The sequence below is a fragment of the Diceros bicornis genome, chromosome 8, assembly GCF_020826845.1.
Source record: "Diceros bicornis minor isolate mBicDic1 chromosome 8, mDicBic1.mat.cur, whole genome shotgun sequence".
Classification (NCBI taxonomy): domain Eukaryota; kingdom Metazoa; phylum Chordata; class Mammalia; order Perissodactyla; family Rhinocerotidae; genus Diceros; species Diceros bicornis.
The window spans coordinates 48317780-48337686 of NC_080747.1; the positions used below are offsets into that span (position 1 = coordinate 48317780).

The following is a 19907-nucleotide window of genomic DNA, read 5'->3' on the forward strand; positions in this document are numbered from 1 at the left end:
GCTAGTGGCCTAAATGATGTTTAAGCAAAGGGATGGTAATATTAGACTATCTGTGTGAGTCATTCATAACATATTTATTTTATTGATTTGGTAATTCTTCAATATTATCTGTCCAATAGTTTCAATGTCCACTCTTTAAATTTTCCTTCAGGCTTGGTTCAGGGCTATATTAATAACATAGAGCTCCAAACTTCGTGGCTTAAGATAATAATCATTTATTATCTTCTGTGGTTTCTTTAGATTAGGAATCTGGGTGTAGTTTAACCAATTGGTTCTGGCTCAGGGTCTATCATAGGTTGCAGTTACCCAAAGGAGGGCTTTCTGGTGGCTGGAGGATCATCCTCCAAGGTACCTCACTCACCTGCCTTGCAAGTTCACACTGGCAGTCGACAGAGGGCTCAGTCCCTGGCCTGGAAGTCTCCATGATGCTGTTGAGTGTTCTCAAGATCGGGTGACTGGCTTTGCACAAAATGAGTGATCCAAGAGAAAGGCTGAAGCTGCAATGTCTTGTTAATGAACTACTCTTGGAAATCACACACTCTTATTTCTGGCCCACTGTGTCCATTAGAAATATCACTAAGTAAAGCTCACATTCAAGGGGAAGGTGAATAAAAATGGAGGACTATCAAAGAATTGTGAACATTTTTTTTTTTTTTTTTTTTTGTGAGGAGATCAGCCCTGTGCTAACATCTGCCAATCCTCCTCTTTTTTTGCCGAGGAAGACAGGCCCTGGGCTAACATCCATGCCCATCTTCCTCCACTTTCATATGGGATGCCACCACAGCACGGCTTGCCAAGCAGTGTCTCAGTGCGTGCCCAGGATCCGAACCGGCGAACCCTGGGCCGCCACAGCGGAGCGCGTGCACTTAACCGCTTGCGCTACCGGGCCGGCCCCGAATTGTGAACATATTTTAAAGCTGCCACGTGGACCTCCTTAATAAAATCTATGCTCCCTTCCTAGGTTAACTTATCTACTGCTCTGGTTTTAAATACTACCTTATTATAAAGGTCTCTCTTTGGAGTCATTGCCATGTATTCAACTTCCTACCAGATTTTGTTCGTGGCACTACAATCTAAGCATTTGCTTATGCCAGAAACCTAATAGTCATCATTGTCACCCTCTCTTTTACCCTTCGTGTTCAGCTAATCATCAAATCATGTAATTTTTTTGTTCCTAAGCATAGATCAAGTATGTTCTCTGCCATTACCCATTTAAAGCAACCGTCTTATCTTTACTGCTACAAAATAGCCTTCTAATTTGCCTTTCATTATCCATGCTTAAAAAAAATTCTCTAGTAGATTTAAGTATATTTAAATACACAAGATTTGGAGTAAAGAAAGTGTAAAGGTAAGGAAATGGGAAATAAATACAAATGTAAGCTGTTTTGCTAATATTTTTGTATTTACAACAAACATAGGGAAGGCTAAAGATTTAAGTCTGCTAAATGAACATTAGGCTGCAGCCCTTATTTTTTGAGTGGATCCTTGAGTATTTAAAACAATCCATGCAAAAACCAGAATTGAACAGAGCATTGAAGATTTGGTGCAGGGAGAGATAATATGTAAGTGCTAGATTCATCTGTCCTCTAACTAAGTTCCTTCCCCTCACTGCGTTGGCAGATGGGTTAGTCCATTTAGTCAAAATCTTCCTTGAATAGATACACAGTGCCGTCCTCTGTGTTACATATATCCAGTGACTAAGTAGCATGCTCCTCCAACATGTCTTCAGCGACCACTGGTATTCCAACTTCTGCATTCATCCTCTTCTACTCTACAGGCACTCTCTGAGCTACTTCACATTACTACCATGGTTTTAGACTATATTCTACTCCTAAATTCTAGACTTGTGAATCCAACTGTTGATTGAATATTTCCCAGTGTTATATTGACACCTTGGATTCAACATGTTTAAAACTTAATTAATTATACTGGGTTATGCCCTCAACCAACTAACTGGCTGCTTGCCTCTTAGTCTATGTTTAGTCTTTTACTTATTCTTATTGATATCCTTTATCCTAAAGTCCTGTGTCTCAAGTAACACTCGCTTCTTTGAAAGCTCCCCTCTAATGCCCTAGAGTTATCCTAACGAGTCCCTGACCCCATCCTCGAACTCCACAAGGAATCATTTGACTCCTGTGTGGTCACCAGTATTTAGCCTCCTGCCCCCTAATCCCAGGATTGGTATCTTTAGTTATCATCATGCACAATTCACCAAGAATTTAGGACATTTTGCATCAAATGTCACCAAGCAGGCTTAACAGTAGCAACCAAGAAGAGAACAAAAAACAAGAGGTTTCAACAACAGAGTGGCTGAGGTCTCAGTAAAGGAGGAAAGCAAGTGATTTCTGCTGAAACCAGTGAGTAAGAACAGGGAGCTGTTTCTCTTGTTATTTATTCCCTAGTCAGGAGCACTTTTCATTAGGCGTGTGTTCGATGTGGAACTTGCACTTCTCGAGGTTCTGGTTGTCTTTATCGAGAAGCTCAGTTTCATTTGTGTCCCCTCAGTCCCATGGTCAGTGAGTTGTTCCAAAGTGCAGCATCCTACCAGAAGCTTACCTGATGTTGCATCTAAAGCTTTTTCAACTTATTCAGCTAATGTCTATTACACACTTAATAGGTGACACTCTGTTCCTTGCTATAACAGATTAACTCATGAGATAAAAGTGAGAAGGAGCTCAAGAATATTTCTTCTTTGCCCTGAATTTTTTTTTCCATAGCCTCTTCACAATGCCCAATACAATATTACCCTGATACAGCATATAACAGACTGTTTCACTGAATACCGTGCATTTGAATTGTTGACATTTTCCATGGCTTAGTCGTTATCTCTAGTAACCAAAGCCTCTCCATTTTTAGCATGATAACTGAGTGGTAAAACAAACACACAAACAAAACTTTACTTTTAATTTAGGCATATTTTTTTCCATTGGACTTCAGTTGCTGACTAAAGCATTTAGCAATATAATTGAAAGTAATTTAAATAGCTAATTAGATAATGTTACAGAGTAGTTTTCAGTACTACATTCCTTTAAACAAAGCATCCATCATTTAGGAGTGCAATTTATCACTGGGTTACTGATACAAATGCAATTATATGTGCAAAGGAAGAAAGTGTCCACAAATCAACTTTGGTTTTGCATAAAAATTGCCATATCCATAACTTTCAAATAATTCTTATAGGGCCAGAAGCGATACATAGAAAATTTGAGCCTCTACATTTTAGTTGACTTTGCAACTGTCTAGTGTCTAGTTCTAAATCATAGTTTTGACAGTTAAGACCCAGGTTAAAGCTATGTCTATGTACACATGTTTTGACAAAATTGACTGATGAGTTTAATCAACCAAATTGTCTACTTAGTCAAACAACTCCTCTGACTATATAAATTGCTTATTTGTTTTATTTCTTGGTTAAATTAACTTGTTTTTTAACTTAATTGTTTAACAAAATATAGCCAGATCAATTCAATATTTGGAAACAGTTTCAGTGTGATTTTTTTTTTTTAATGGTTATATCAAAGTTAAGAAACAAATGGTCTCTTAGCGAATGCTCAAAAATTTACTGTAAAATGTTATGGAAAATTCTGATTACAAGGACCTTTTATTTAAAAAACAACAACAAAACCCCTGTATGATTCCATTTAATCTGAAATCAAAGTTGACTGAAATCATGAAACTGGATTCCCAAATTGGAACGTTTTTATTATTCAAGGATTCCATTACTTAAAATACTAAATACCTTAATGAAAATGTCTTTATCCATGAAAATAGAATCTCAGTATTAAAAAAGACTTCATGTTTAAACAACCGTCTAATTTCTGAATGATAAATAAGCGAAGATGTTTTATTTTAGGAAGAATAGAAATGCACATTTCAGAAACTCAGTGTCTCTATTGTGAGAATACCCTGTCAAAATGTTGACTCAAGTCAAACTTTAAAAATAATGTTACAACCCACCTCTAATTATGTTAACTCTCTTTGATCAATGTCATGGATTTGCTAGATTCTTCTGTGTGTATGTGTGTGTGTGAGAGAGAGAGAGACAGAGAGAGAGACAGAGAGAGAGCGAGGGAGGAAGATAGGGAGGGAGGGGGAGAGAGAGAGACAGAGAGACAGAGACACAAAGACAGAACAAAGAAGATGAAGAATGAAATCAACTGTGCAGTGGGGCTTGAGAACTTTAACTTCTTAACTTTAACATAACTTCTGACCTTCCCAGAAGTTCTGCATGGGATCTATGATAGTTATAGGTTTTTCCAAAATATTATAGAAATGAGGTAAAAACTAATGTCTATCTCAATTTTGAAATAATAAGTATGGTTTCACAAACCAAATCAATACTTTTCCAAATTCCAAGTGAAAATACTTACAGTAATAAAATTTCTGTCGTTCACTACCTCCTTTCTTTTTTCACTTCCTTGCTTCTCTCCTCCCTTCCTCTCCTTTCACATTTCCTGCTTAGTAAAAAAGCCACAAGAAAAGTTGCATATATTTGTTTAAATATGTGTGCACATCATGTGAGTTAATCAACCATCAATGCAAATTTATAACTATCGTGGATATATCTCTATAATTAATTCTCTTATGTGGAAATCAACTTATTAGAAGGCTGGTAAACAATTAATTTAGAATTTCAATTATATGCTTTTAAAAGAAGACTCGTTGAGTTTTTACAATTAAACATTTGACTTTCTTCCAATAATGTACAGATTATGTTCACAATCTTGGAGTGGGAAAACTGTTCAACTTGACGTGAAAAGACAGTTTTCTGTACAACAACGAAATATATATGTTCAGCAAATATCTAAAACCACATAATGAACTAGAAAAACATATTTGCCACGAATATTAAGGACAGGTTTTTAATTTTCTTGCTTTACAAAGAGCTTTTACAATAGCAAATTATGCATAAATTTGATCAAGCAATTCACAAATAAAAGAAATACGAAGGGCCAATAAACATGAAAATATATTCCATTGTCCAAGTAAAATAGTGCAAATTAAAATAAGGATGTTAGATCATTCTTTGTCAATCACATTGGCAAAATTTAAAGGAATTGATAAGATTTAGTTTTGAAGAGAAAACTGCAGGTGGAAGTGTACATTTTTATTAAGTTTTTAGGAATCTAGTTGTTGATATTTGCCAAACTTGAAATATATTTCCCTCTTGATTGATCAATATCATTTATAGAAATATACCATAAAATATATTTGGATAATTGTTTTTTCCAAAATATTACACCAAGGTACACAGCTATGATATGTATTATGCACATATGTATTTGCAGTATTATGACACAAAAACACTGTGAAGTTCCTAAATGCCCATTGACATAAGACCAATTACATAATGTTTTATATGTAGATATAATGCATTCATTAAAAATGCAAGATACAATATAGAAGTGAAAAGATTTCCATCATATATTGTTAAATTAATAAATAAATCGAGATGTTTTATTTTTTAAACACATATTGTAAACAGTATGTGTAGTGTGAATTTACCTGAGTAAAATACAAAGAGAGTTGGGAGGAAACATATAATGTCTATTTGTTTTTCTGTAGAAACTTCTGATAGGAAGGTCACGGCATAGTCAACTGGTCAGCTCTTGACAGTAGGGAAAAGTGTGGGGAGGGAGCTGAAGGAAAATTTCATTTTTCTCCATACTCATCTCTGTTTTCTTAAATAAAGAACATGTGTTATTTCTATAACAAACTCATAAACCTACTGATTATGTTATTATTTAAAACAAAGAAACTGTGTTATAAAATTGAAATATACTACTTTATTTAACTAAGTGTATATAAACTCAAGCAAAGTGCAGTTTTTTGGTAATGATTTCCATAAAAACGAAACAAAACAAAAACACATGCACAATACCTCTGAGGTTTATCTGAGACTCTTACTCTACAAATTGGATGATATTTCTGTATAGTCTTTACCTCACATACCAGCCAAAGTTTTAGAAAATCCAGAGTGGTCTTTTTTCTTGTTATAAGAAAAAAAACTATGTTAGATAAGGTTTTTAAGAAATAATTGTTATTGTTAGATTTTTAAAAATCCTGTGGAGTTAATGAAGTGAGAGATTCTACTTTAGTTAAAATTATTAATTGCAATTGCTTTGTTCCTTGGTATTAGTTTACCCCAGACACTGGAAAATTAAACACAGGTACTTTTCCTTTGTATGTAACGAAGACGACTTATTTTTCTCCCTCCTCCTTTCGTTAGCTTTCAGCCGTGCCCCAATTCCGATGGCTGTGGTCCGCAGAGAGCTCTCCTGTGAGAGCTACCCCATAGAGCTCCGCTGTCCAGGAACAGATGTCATCATGATTGAAAGTGCCAACTATGGAAGGACTGATGACAAAATTTGTGACTCTGACCCTGCTCAGATGGAGAATATACGATGCTATCTGCCAGATGCCTATAAGATTATGTCTCAAAGGTATGATACTTCTAATATTCTTTTCTTTGCACATTTAATATAAACTCTCAACATACATCTTTGTGACATGTTGAGCATAGGTAAGGATATAAATACTATTGTGTATTTTAGGATAATTTGAACTACTTTTTCAATATCAAACTATTCTCATTATCACTAAAAGGCTAGTATTAGAAATTGCACATGAGATTTGGAAATTATTAAAATTTATTAGATTATTTATTAGGTCTCATGATCTACTCTGTGTTCTCTAGAACCGAGTTCATTAAATGAGAAAGTAAATTTATTTTTCACTAACAGAATTTTGTAATTTTCTCCAGAAATTACAAAAAAGTTATTTTACTGCTAATAATTATTATCTATCAGTGTAGGAAAAAGAGAATAAAACTAAATTAACAGACAATTTTTATAATCATTAGTCAAAATATAGTAAAAGACTTGATTAAGGGTTATTTGGCCTTGGAAAACAATGAAAAAGATATTCCTTTGATATCTAGCATAATTTATCTAAAATATTACCATCTTAAAATAATATAAATTAAGGTATCACATAATATCACTGGATAACAAAAAAGAATATCTTCAATTCTAAAAAGACTGGGTAATATGAATTCATACTGTAGAGGGTTGGAATTATATTAAAATTTGTTGATAAATTAGCTAAATACTAAATATCTCTTAGATATTGTCCACTATTACTATGATTTCTCAGAAATCAGTGATGAAGTTTTTCATTTACTATAAGCCTTCATATTTTCTGACTACTTGCTCACAAAGTAATTTTTAAATAATTAATCAATAAATGATTTATTTAGTGAATTTGTTTTTTCATTAAGATTTCTATTTAGGCATTTCCTTCTTTCTATTGTTTACGGATTTCTTAAAACATGGGAGAAATCATAGCATATGTACAAATACATCATTAAGGGACACGTGACTGTAAGCAAATTGATGTATGAAAGCAAAAACAGTAGATTTCGGATTATCTGTTTTGTGCTTAAGAAAGCCTGCCTTGGGGCCGGCACCCGTGGCATAGTGGTTAAGTGCGCGCTCCGCTGCTGGCTGCCTGGGTTCGGGTCTCGGGTGTGCACCAATGCACGGCTTGTAAGGCCATGCTGTGGCGGCGTCCCATATAAAGTGGAGGAAGACCGGCTCGGATGTTAGCCCAGGGCCAGTCTTCCTCAGCAAAAAGGAGGATTGGCATGGATATTAGCTCAGGGCTGATCTTCCTCACAAAAAAAAAAAAGCCTGCCTTATTTTTAACCTTTTGTCTTCTTGATGCTAAAAATTCTGATATGTATGCTTGCATGTGATTAATAAATTGATAGTCGATATGTTATTTTTGTAAATTACTATTGTATAAATTATTAAAAGAAATAATAACATGCTGGGTTTTTGATGATCCAAACATCCTAGGTATACTTAAAGGGTAATGATCTCTCTGGGCAAATCTGAGGGCTTTTGTTTGTCTATTTCTAAAATGTTGGCTCATGGTAAGGTGAGTGTTAATGAGAAAGAATATTTTAAAAGTAGGGATTCCATTTGATATAAGTTTGGTAGCATTTGGCTCTTCTCGTGTGTCTCTCTCATTGTTATATATTTGACATACCTCCAACTATGGTTAAATTCTCTGATGTTATGCCTAAAAGGAGTCTGATTATCTCATTGTGTGCAGGTGTTGTAATGGTCTTTCAGCAGTGGTTTCCATGAGTAGTATGGAATGGGCACTATGACTAAGTTATTTTGTTTCTGTCAGACCACCAAACACAATTCATTTGGGCTGTGGATTGAGGAGGAGATCCTGCTTTTCTGTGATTAGGTTTTCATTTAAAATGTAACAGAAGCATTAACTTCACTAGCTCTTTGATCTCTATATGATTTTCATTGAAATTGTTTTAATCCTTTCATTGATATTATTAATGGCTCCCAAAATAAGCCCTTAATCTTATAATTATTGCAAAAAATAGTTATAATAGATCCTCTGGAGCTACTGAATTATATGGGATGCATCTATAAAGTGACAAATCTGCAAGTAAAATTGCTTTAAGCGCCCTGAGTAAATCATTTGTGGAAGCCCTCCTGGTGGTTTCTCAAGTAAGAATTGTCAGCTGAAATAGCTGTGGTTAATTCTCTATGGAGGCAAGTTTCTTGCTTGTATTTGGACATTTACACTTGTCCAAAATAAATGCTTTTGACTCTTGGAGAGAAGAAATCGAGTTCCATCTTGGAAGCTCCCAACAGATGGGATAGCCATGTCCACTTAAACTGCTTTATAATGAACTTTCACTGTCATGCTAATAACAGCACGTTAAATAATGCAGTAATTACTACTTGTGATATGGACAGTTTAAATAATGTATTTGGGCTAAAATCATAATGGAAAACATCTTTTCTAAAAGTTATCTTAGATTATTTTGTTTTTTGTTCACTTAAACTTCTCGAAAGACACTATATCAGGGTCTAAACATTTTTAAGTATGTCTCTAGATGGGAAGATTATTACTAAATTCAAAAAATTATTTGTGTATTCTTGCATAACCTTGTTAAACAGGCATCATTACTTGCTTCAGCCTCATAAATCAGATAGCTGTCACAGGCAAGGACAGACATGAAATGTTCTTCATGCAGGTGTTTCAATATACATTGAACAAATACATAAATAAAATCGTATACCAACATGTTAGTTAAGTGTGAAAAATTGGGGACTTGAATCAAGAAGGATATGACACTTGATTTTCCCATTTTTCCCCGGTAGAACTATGCAATCTGATATCTACTCTAGAGAAACCAGTTTCTTCACTGCCTTTCAGATTGCACCTCATGTTCTCAAACCCGAGCGTGTTCTCATGCCATTCTGCCCCCAACCCATCTGAATGTTCTGTGCTTTACCTCTTTTTATTATCTTACTAGAAGATTGTTAAAATGTCAGAACACATTTATTTATTCTTCTCAGAACTTCTAATCTCACGCACTTATTATCACCTACATCCCTCTTTATTGCATCTAAACTTTAATAAACCTATTTTATTACACTTTAGACAGTTACCTGGTTTAAAGTAAATTATAAGCTTCTAGAGGGCAGACTTTCTGTTGATTTTAGCTAAAACTAAGTTTTGATGTGTAATGATGTGTAAGTGAATAAATATGCTCTCCAATTTTGTTATGCCACTTAAAATCTTTAATTCTATTATCTGAGTGATTTTTGTGTGTCTTTTTATTTTATGTTTACACACTTCAGAGAGTTAAAAAAATAGTACATATAGCTTTGGAATCTAAATGTGAAAATGACTGTTAACAACTGATAACTGCAGAAATTTTTCAATAAATTCAGCAAGTAAATTTGTATGTGCTTTAATTACCTTATTGGTACAATGGAAGTGATATCAATATGTATTTCTTACTGTTATTGAGAGGAATAAATGACATAATGAAAGGTAAATTCTGTCCCAGAGTTTATGGCAAATGAAAAACACACAATAAATCCTAACAAGTATTATTATTATCAGTAACAACTGAATATGTTTCCTATTTATTTAAGCACATTATATCCTGGATATTAAAACTCCAGCTAAAGGAAAAATACCTAAATAATCAGCAGGCAAGGAAAGGATATTTTCCTAAAGATGACACAAAAGCATTTTTATATACCATATAATTCACCCATTTCAAGTGTACAGTGATTTTTTTTTAGTAAACTTACCAAGTGGTGCAACCATGACTGTAGATCAGTTTTAGAATATTTCCATCACCACGGTAAGATTCTGCATGCCACTGACTGTTCCCACCCTGTGCAATGGCTAATCTACTTTCTGTCTGTGTCTAGTCTCGATGCATTATTTTTTGAGCTAAAAAATGAATATTTGAAATCAAGTTAATGTTAGTGGGCATTTCAGTGGGGATAGTATTAAAGAAATATTAGCAGTTATTTCTGAAGATGTGAACATAAATATGTTGCTTGCATTTTGAATTCTCTTAGACTCAAAGATCATGAATGCAGATGTTTAAAAAATACTCTCTTTAGAGTTTTCCATCAAGTATGTTAAATGTATAAAGTAGGAGTATTTTTTTCTATTTAAAGGAGTGATTTAAATTTCACTTTTAATCTTTTAGCAGTATTTTAGCAATATGACATTTTCATATGTCGTAGTCACATTAGGAACATGCAAAAAGAGAGAGAGAGAGAACTGTTTTTTCTCACTTTTCTGAAAAAGTTATATTTCAGTTTATATCAGTATCACTGCAGGGGATTTTACAGCTTACAAAAAGATCTTAGTTTCTGTTATATTCATTCCTAGTGAAGTTAAGAACTCTTTCAATAGCAGTAAAAGAAGAAATGCCAGTAGCAGTTTTTGTATGTGCATAGCTGAGTAAATGTTCTGCAGTAACTGTGTGTATATACATGAGTTTTTCAATTTAAGCATTCTCCTTTGCTCTTTTGACAAAGTCATTACCTTATGTCTTGTGTTTCTCTTACGAATTACAACAGATCAAAAACAATTCCTCATATCAGGGACTTTTCCATTGAATCCATGTTCTCTACAGTAAAAAGAACAGATAGGCATGGAAACTGTGATATATAATTCATTGCCTTAAGGATTATTTTTTGTGTGCATGTTTATTTAAAAAAAAAAAATAAGAAAGTAAGGAAGGACCATAACTTCCACTCCCAAAGCCCGAATGTAGAAAATATGACAAAGCTGGGAAGTTCCTTTCTAGAAGCCTTTTACCTCTTGTAATATTTTGGCCCATTTTGATTCTGAGAATATATTTTGATAATGTCCTACTAAAATGCTTCCTAGTAGTCCTTGCTATTAATTTAATTTTGAATGAAATTATATTTTATATATGTGTAGTTTCAAATTTAAACATTCCGTAAATAAATCAGATATTTTAGGATAACTCAGGGTAAAAGCTAAAGGGAGTTGAGTTGACTGTCTCTTATGGGCCTTGGGGAACATTAACCCTTTGTGCAGCCATTCTTTAAGTGTGGTTCGTAGAAATTTGGAATTCTTGATTCTTTTCCAGGGATTCCACAAGGTCAAAACTATTTTCAGAACAATACTAACATATTATTTGCCTTTTTCATTGTATTAGACATAGGCACTGATGGTGCAAAAGCAGTGGTAGGTGAAAGTGCTGGCATTTTATCAGGGATCAAGTCAGTAGCAACAATATACTTAAAAGATTGTTTCAGGTTTGGGGGCTGGCCTGGTGGCATAGCGGTTAAGTTCTCGCGTTCTGCTTCAGTGGCCCAGGGTTCGCAGGCTCAGATCCTGGGCGAGAACCTGCTCACCACTCATCAAGCCATGCTGAGGTGGTCTCCCACATAGAAGAACCAGAAGGACCTACGACTATGATATACAACTATGTACTGGAGCTTTGGGGAGAAAAAAAAAGAAAAAGAGGAAGATTAGCAACAGATGTTAGCTCAGGGCCAATCTTTCTCAAAAAAAAATTCTCAGTTTTAATTTCTAGTATAGTAAATATTAATATATATAACTGACATCAACTGATAGTCTTTGGGTATCTTAATTTTGAGAGTTAAAGAGGTCATGAGACAAAAACGTAGAGAATTGATGCTTTAATAAATATAATTATTTTTTCATTCTTGTTGCTTGAAAATTAGTTATTTATGTTTTGTTTTCATTATTTTTACATTGCATAATACTCATTCTATGTGCTTTAAAATCATCTGGACTGTTTCTGTGAGTGAATTATTTTTGAAGGGAAGAATATCTGTATGTTATATAGTAGTCCTCGCTAATACAAAGCCAAATGAGAATTAGACCCATTGTAACCTGAAAATTACTAATGTCATTTTCTGTTCAGACAGTCATGCAATTAACTTTCATAAAATTATAAATACCTGCTTAAAATTAAAGATAAAATGATCAAAACAATAGAAACTTAGAATAGTGTATTTTTAAATAAAATATACTGCATAGATTAATAGTATATTTTAGGGGGAGAGGTGGGAGAGCCCTGTTATATTATTCTAAACACAAAAATGTTAAAGGAACTAAATTTATAAGTATGTATACTAGAAAAACATATTTTTCATTTTAATGTATCACTGATGTCAGTTTTCTTTTTAATAAGAGTTAGTCTTGTAAAGACAGAATTTGAGAAGTTTTGGGCAGCTGTTTTGTGGCACTGTTTAAATTTTCTGAGTTTTTAAAAATTTGTTAGTGCTAATTGTAACTCCACTGCATTTAGCCATTAGTAAATGCATTGGCAAACAAACTAAACAAAAAAACACTAAAAAGGACTTAAATAGTGGTAGAGTTAGAATGGTAGATTTACCTGGAGTTTGTCATATTTCACATTTGATTTATAAATCATAACAATCATTTTTTCCTTTATGGTAAATGATCACCTTAGTTGTTTCCCCACTTCCAGCTTTTTAGGTAACTTTACACTCTGTGGTCAGTCTGTAGAACTTGACATCTTGTGGAAAATATTTAGAAGATATTACCAAGGAAAGAAACATAAGAAGTTTTCTGAAAATTAGAAGATATGGGATAAAGACACTAAGTAATTATCTTGAGTATAGCTTAAATCTAAATGGAAAAGAACTAAGCAGATTATGAATATAAATTCTGTCACTGATTAATTGGCCATCACTGGACTTTGGAGGAAAATCAGTTATAGTGACATTTAGCAGACATTTGAAATAAATACCTCAGTTTCTCTATCATTACAATGATTTTAAAGATTGCTGAGGCTGTTGGGGGAGTCTGTCTCAAAGTATTTTGACCGTCTTTCATTTGTCATTTTACTGATGAGGAGACTGAGTTATTTGGAGTTTGAGGAATTTACCTGAAATTACTTACTTACTATATCACGGCACAAATATGCTCTCTCGCTGAGTACAAAGCCTATGATTTTTTTTTTAACTTTGCTCTATTTTTTTTTCCTCTTCTAAGACACTAAGAATAATTTTTGTTACAAGGAAAGGTCTTTTCACTTTTTTAGTACATCAGGAAAAGCAAATGAAAGATTCAAATCCATCCACATTTTATATAATCCAATCTTTTGGTTACACAAGAGTAAGGTTTAATGAAACCAGCCTTACAAAATTGATCGATAGAGCCATTTAGTTTCATCTTTAGAAAAAAATCTTTTCCTTGCCTGCTGATTATTTAGGCATTTTTCCTTTAGCTGGAGTTTTTAATTCCAGGATATAATATGCTTAAATAAATAGGAAATGTATTCAGTTGTTATTGATAATAATAATGCTTGTTAGCATTTGTTATGTGATTTTCATTTGCCATAAACTTTGGTAGAGAATTTACCTTTCATTATGTCATTTCTCCTCTCAGTTACTCTATTACACTAAGAAATACGTATTGTTATCGCTCCCATTTGTACCAATAAGGTAATTAAACCGCAAAGAAATTTACTTGCTGAAGAATTTAAGCCAATACATTGCCTTATTTGAGGAATATGGGGCTTTGTTTATTGTGAAAAGGGTGATAAAATGATGAAGTGTTAAGAACAGTTAAGAACTGTGCTTCTTATCATGATCATGATGGTGAGAAAAGAAGCTCATTTCCTCTCATGCAAACCCTCAACCAAATATTGGATTGATTTGACTTAGGTTTTATCAATATTCAATTACAACCATACACAAATTTTTATTATTGAAGTTTTTGATAGAAATAATTTAATTCCTATGAATCTGAAACCCTCCAGCCTCTAAACCCTTTTTTTATTTGCATCAATTGTGTTTATAAAGTGTTTTGGATAATGTAATGCTTCTTGGAAAAACAAGCATTGACAGTACAGAGCTGATTGTATTACTAAATATTTCCAGCTATAACCATAGATAAGCAATATTTATTGAGATCTTCCTATGAGCCAGACAATCTTCTAAGCACTTTATATAAATTAAGTTATCGAATTCTTCCTTCAGTCCTGTGAAATGGATACTATTGTCATCCTTATTTCACTGATGGGAGAACTAAAGCACAGCGAGTTTAATTAGCATGCCAAAGTTACACAGTGAATAGCAAATCTGCAATTTTAACCTAGGCAATCCAGCTCCAAAACCCACGAAACTACTACAATTTACTGCCTTGTATGCTTTGTCTAAAATGTGCACTATTTTTAGTAAATGGGACTAGCCAGGAAACAAGTATGGACCAGTCACTATTACCAAAAAGAAAATACGTACATGCATATGCATGTTCACCTCCATACACATGTACAATATTAGTGGTTGGTTATCATTTTCACATACAATAATGAAAACATGGTCTGAAGCTTATTAAATTATGTGGCATTTATTTTCTGCATTAGGATAAGTTTTCAGGCAAAAACACTCAAGTACTTGTGATGAAATTTTTAGTATAAAACAATATGAGGGGCCAGCCATGGTGGAAAAAAGTCCCTCAGCCCCTCAGCAAAGAAAGGAAGATTAGCAACAGATGTTAGCTCAGGGTGAATCTTCCTCAGCAAAAAAAAAAGTGAAATCAGATTTTGTTATGTTTGTAAGATTTTGGAGTTTATGGGGACACAATTTTCTATAAGAATATTTAAGTAAAGGTGAACTCACTGGTAATAATGGGGAATAAGTTGAAACTTGTATGGTGTATGGAAATAAAAGAAAATAGATATTACTTATGCAAGCTTTGGAACAGTGAAGGCTCATGAATTAGAAACTAAATATATTACCTGAGTATTCTGAAATACTTGTAAATGAGAAAATATATCATGCCAGCCTTTCTTAATCAAACTCGAATATAAGTAACAGATTGCTTTAAAATTTCTAATGTTTTATATAATGAGATTTTAGCATAAATCTTAGCATAAATCTTCACAAAGCTTTTGCTAAGTTATAAAAATGATCTTTATTTGTACCACACTATAGTAACTTTGTTTTATCATATAGATCAATTTATTCTTATTTAATATGTTTTGTTCTCTGACAGATTATGCTGAAAACATATTGCTAAATTTGCCTCCATGAAAACTACTAGCCACAAGCTTTAATTGATTCATTGTTTCTTTATTATTAAGAATATTACTAAATATTGTTAATAAATCATTCTGTGTAATACATTTTGAATCTTCCCATTATGCGTTCATGTGATTAATTTAACTCTAAGATAAACGTTATTTCCCAAGTTGTTGGGGAAGAACTATTACCCTAATATTTGTTAATATGAAAAATGCATTAATTGATGCTGGTTTCTATAAAATTAGATATTTACTCTATCACGTGCATAGCAGGAAGATATGTAAATCATATTTATTTGTAACTAGGTTTACCAAATGTTAAAAGACAAACATGTTTTTTCATGCATATGGGCTGATTTTGACAGATAAATATCTGTGTATATATTTTGGCTCAAAAAGACTTGAGGTCTTTCCAAAAATGCTATTACCCATAACTATTAGTACTATCAACCTTATGAAAATAAACATTTGGACCTCTTTCTTGGACTTGTTAGTGTATTGAGGAAGTAGTACTTGGAAAAGAATACAAGTCTACAGGAATATTGTAATATAAAAAGAAGAAAACATACTTTAAAAGTAATCAAGAAAGAGACAAAGAAGAGATGGTTGTTACAAAAGGAGGAATCTAGATGGCTATGAGTTTGAAGGTGAGTAGATGATAATTGAACTGAAGCAAACCTTTTCAGCTAAAATTATTGATGTTGTTAAATTATTTAGAGACACTTAGATGTTCCGAAACCTTCACCACTGATTGTCTAAACGACTCTGTGTATTTTACATTTAATTATTCTACTCCTGGAAATTTGAATTTGCTTATCAAATATAGTATATTAGTGTTATGTGAAAGATTTATGACAGTCCTCTACCAATATGAACAACTTATTAAAGATAATATTCTAATAATACCTCCTAGTTTATTAACATTGAGTTTTTTTTCATGATAATAGTAGTTTTTGTTTTATTTTCAGAATTATACCCATGAGGCCCACAAAGCCTGGCTACATGCTATATCCTTGAGTGTTACTGTTATATGTGATATATGTTATATATGTGTTTCTGATATATGTTACATCTACACATTTCTAACTTTGTCTATATACTAATTTTTTATTATCTTATTTCTCTCCTCAAACCACAAATGTTTGTCTTTTCATTAGAAAATACTGTAAAAATACCTATGACCAGTTTCATCATTTCCAACCTTCTAGATATTGGGAATTATTTCTCTGTAGGTCCTTTAGAAATTAGGGTCACCAAAATGTACTCCTTCTTCACAAATTAGTCTCTGCAAAATTTGTCGTAATAAAAGGCCTTTCACCTTTCCAAGGAATTCAAGTAGATCATCCTTGCCTGAGGAGATAGGATTGTGAATTACTTTCCAAGTTTGGTTCTAAAAAAAGACATAAAGTCCTTCAAATGACTTTACATTCAATTTCCTCCAATAACATTTCCCTGCTGTGACATAAAAAATCACTATAATGATAACAATAAACATTGTGTATAGTGTAATCTTTCCATGAAAGTTATAGAAGTGGAAAAGCATAAATAAATTAATAAAAAGTAGAAAAGCACAAGCCCACATGGATATTGGAAGCAATATGAGCCTCCTTCTGGAAACAGAAAAATGTATCTCAGTGAAAGTTGTGAGGTACATAACATGTATCTAGAATGTTATACATTACTGTGTATAAAGGAAAAGATAATTCTTGATGTGATGTAGTTGAATACATATTTGATAGCTATAATTGCATTATAAAAGGATATCAGCAACAAATGATAAGAAGAAGCTGCAACATAAGTCTTATCTCCTAGATTCTTTTAGTCTGTTGTATCACAATTTCTTGTGAGAAATAATTGAAGAACACGTTGTTTTGATGGTTATAGCATAAACTCAATGTATCTTTAGAGTGGCAGCTTTGAAACTAGTGTGCCAACAGTGTTGGTATACATGTGCATAGACACACACGTACACGTATAGAAACAATGAGAACATAACATCAGAGATATAAATATATAGGGTATTTATGATGTATATTTCTAAGATGCAGATTAATTTCAAGAAAAAAACAATGTATTTATCCTGGAATCAGATAGTTAAATTGTTATCTAATGGTTCAAGATTTCAAAAGGTTTCTTTTTTCTCTCATTTATTAAGAAGTAGAGGAATATGTTTCTACCCATGTATTTTATCCTTTTATTTAAAAAATTTTTTTTTATTTTTGTCAGGAAGATAGAGCGGACATAATTATTTTATTTTACTCTTGAAGATACTGATGCTCAAATAGGTAAAATGATTAATTCGAGGTTAAATGTGACCCTGAACCTTTATTTTAGTTTAATTATAAATCTATTTTTATAACTAGTTTATTTGGAAAACGGAATGACTGGTATTTGTTATTTTGAAATAAAGGTATATCTTTCATTTATTGGCAAGATAAAAAAACAGTTTAAATTGTTAGACTTTACAACTGGAAAATAAAATTTCCTAATTTTAAGAGGAAACAAATTGGAAATGGGATATTCAACAGTTGTATAGAGACTTTTTAAGAAAAAAATGTCTCTTGGAGCTCCAAAATTCTATTAATTTTAGGAAGATATTTAGAAACCACCCTCTACTCTTCAGATACTTGTGCCTCATGTTCTAGGTTCAGAGCATGTGCTTTGAATTCTCTGCAGTAGACTTTGGTTTGAAATTCAAGCCATGTGTCCTGGTGCGCATTGACTCTCTGAGCAGTTAAGAAGTAAAATACTTGCCTTGAAGGCTCATGATGAGTACAGAAAAATGTATATTTTTCCACATGGGTACCACCACAGTGCTACAGTGGTTGTTATTATTATGACCAGAGATACATGTTTTTATATTATCCTCTATTGTTGAATAAGAGGTTTCATTCTGGAGTTTGATCTTGTTTGTTTTCCTATGTAAGTCAAAGAGAAATGTTTAAAGAATTTCTGTCTCAGAAAGAATCTCTTTCCATTCTGTCTTTACCAATATATCAACTTCATATTCTAAAGAAATATATTATGATGTAGTTACCTTTGTAAATGTTTTTCTTGCTCTACTTATTTTCAATTTTTTTATTTTATGACCTCTGAGTAAACAGTTCTGGTTCTGGGAAAATCATGAAGCTTACCTTAGAAACCAGAATGGGGTTTTTTTTTTTTTTTTTTTTTTTTAAGTGTTAGGGCTTTCACTTCTTTAAGTTCCGGGACCTCAGCCTCATTCTGTAGTCTCTCTTCCCCACCCCACTCCTTGCTTAGTCCTATATAAGAAAGCCATCACTTTCTTACTTTAAAATTATCTCTATGGGGGGCCGGCCCGGTGGCATAAGCGGTTAAGTGCGTGCACTCGTCTGCGGCGGCCCGGGGTTCCGCGGTTCGGATCCCGGGTGCGCAGCGATGCACCGCTTGTCAAGCCATGCTGTGCATCCCATATAAAATGGAGGAAGATGGGTACAGATGTTAGCCCAGGGCCAGTCTTCCTCAGCAAAAAGAGGAGGATTGGCAGATGTTAGCTCAGGGCTGATCTTCCTCACACACACACACAAATTATCTCTATGATTTTGAATCTCGTGATGGAGTTCCAGCTTTTAGATTTGTCTTTCACCAAATGAATCAAAATCTAGTAGCCCAATTCTAAGAAGGATACTTTCTGTTTCCTTTCAAATGGTACAACAAGGCAAACCCCTTTCTTCGCCTGTCTATTCAACAGGCCCTGGCAAAAATTATTCTTTAATGTTATTCTACCAGTTTTTGAAACCTATAGAACATGATCTTATTCCTAATTACCATAAATAACTACAAAACATTTCTTTTCCTAATCAATCAATTTATGTGTTAAACACAATTTTAAAAAATATGACTGGACTCTGTGTCGATGAACTCAAGTTGTTCATTCCCATAAAGAGCAATACATTTTGGCCATAACTTGGAGACCAAATTTTTGTGCATATTTGATACTGTGTTCATGAAACCCAAATAACCATTATTGGAAATAATGTAAGTTTTAATTCCTCCTCCATTTCTCAGACCCTAGATTATATTACAAAAGCATCTATTTACATGCTAAGACTTATAAATATTTCAAAATTAATTTTCTCTATTATACTTGGTGCCAGTGGTGGCAGAGGCTAATCTGTCAGGGTTCCACTGTGGTTTTAAGCTAGAGGAAGCAAAAGTATTATTTTTGGAAATTTTTTCAGAGGTGCATGGAATTAGAGAAATGAATATATGTCTTTCTTAGTAGGTGAGTGGAAGCACTATCCTCTCAAGTCATACAAACTACCATAGCTAAGGACTTCTGTCATCCTTGTATCTTAAACTAGATCATATCTTTTAAAGCAGGTTGTCCAGTATTCTTCCCTCTGCCTGACTGTCTATGAATGTAAGTTGTTAGATCATGTATCTGTTAAGAAAATTTTACTTTTAAATGAGATAGATAAATACATACCTATATACATAAGTGGAAGTATATTGGTTCAGATAATTGAATAGTCCTTGGGAAAGT

The 19907-nt window shown here is 33.1% G+C and overlaps 1 protein-coding gene across 14 annotated transcripts in view; it reads left to right on the forward strand.

Moving 5' to 3' along the window:
* ADGRL3 (adhesion G protein-coupled receptor L3) overlaps window positions 1-19907 on the forward strand; it is a 784802-nt gene that overhangs the window by 362846 nt on the left and 402049 nt on the right. For all 14 annotated transcript variants that reach the window (XM_058547158.1, XM_058547157.1, XM_058547171.1 and 11 more), the window contains one exon: window positions 6227-6440. In XM_058547158.1, coding sequence (XP_058403141.1) covers window positions 6227-6440 — 214 coding nt within the window. The remainder of the gene's footprint in view (window positions 1-6226; window positions 6441-19907) is intronic.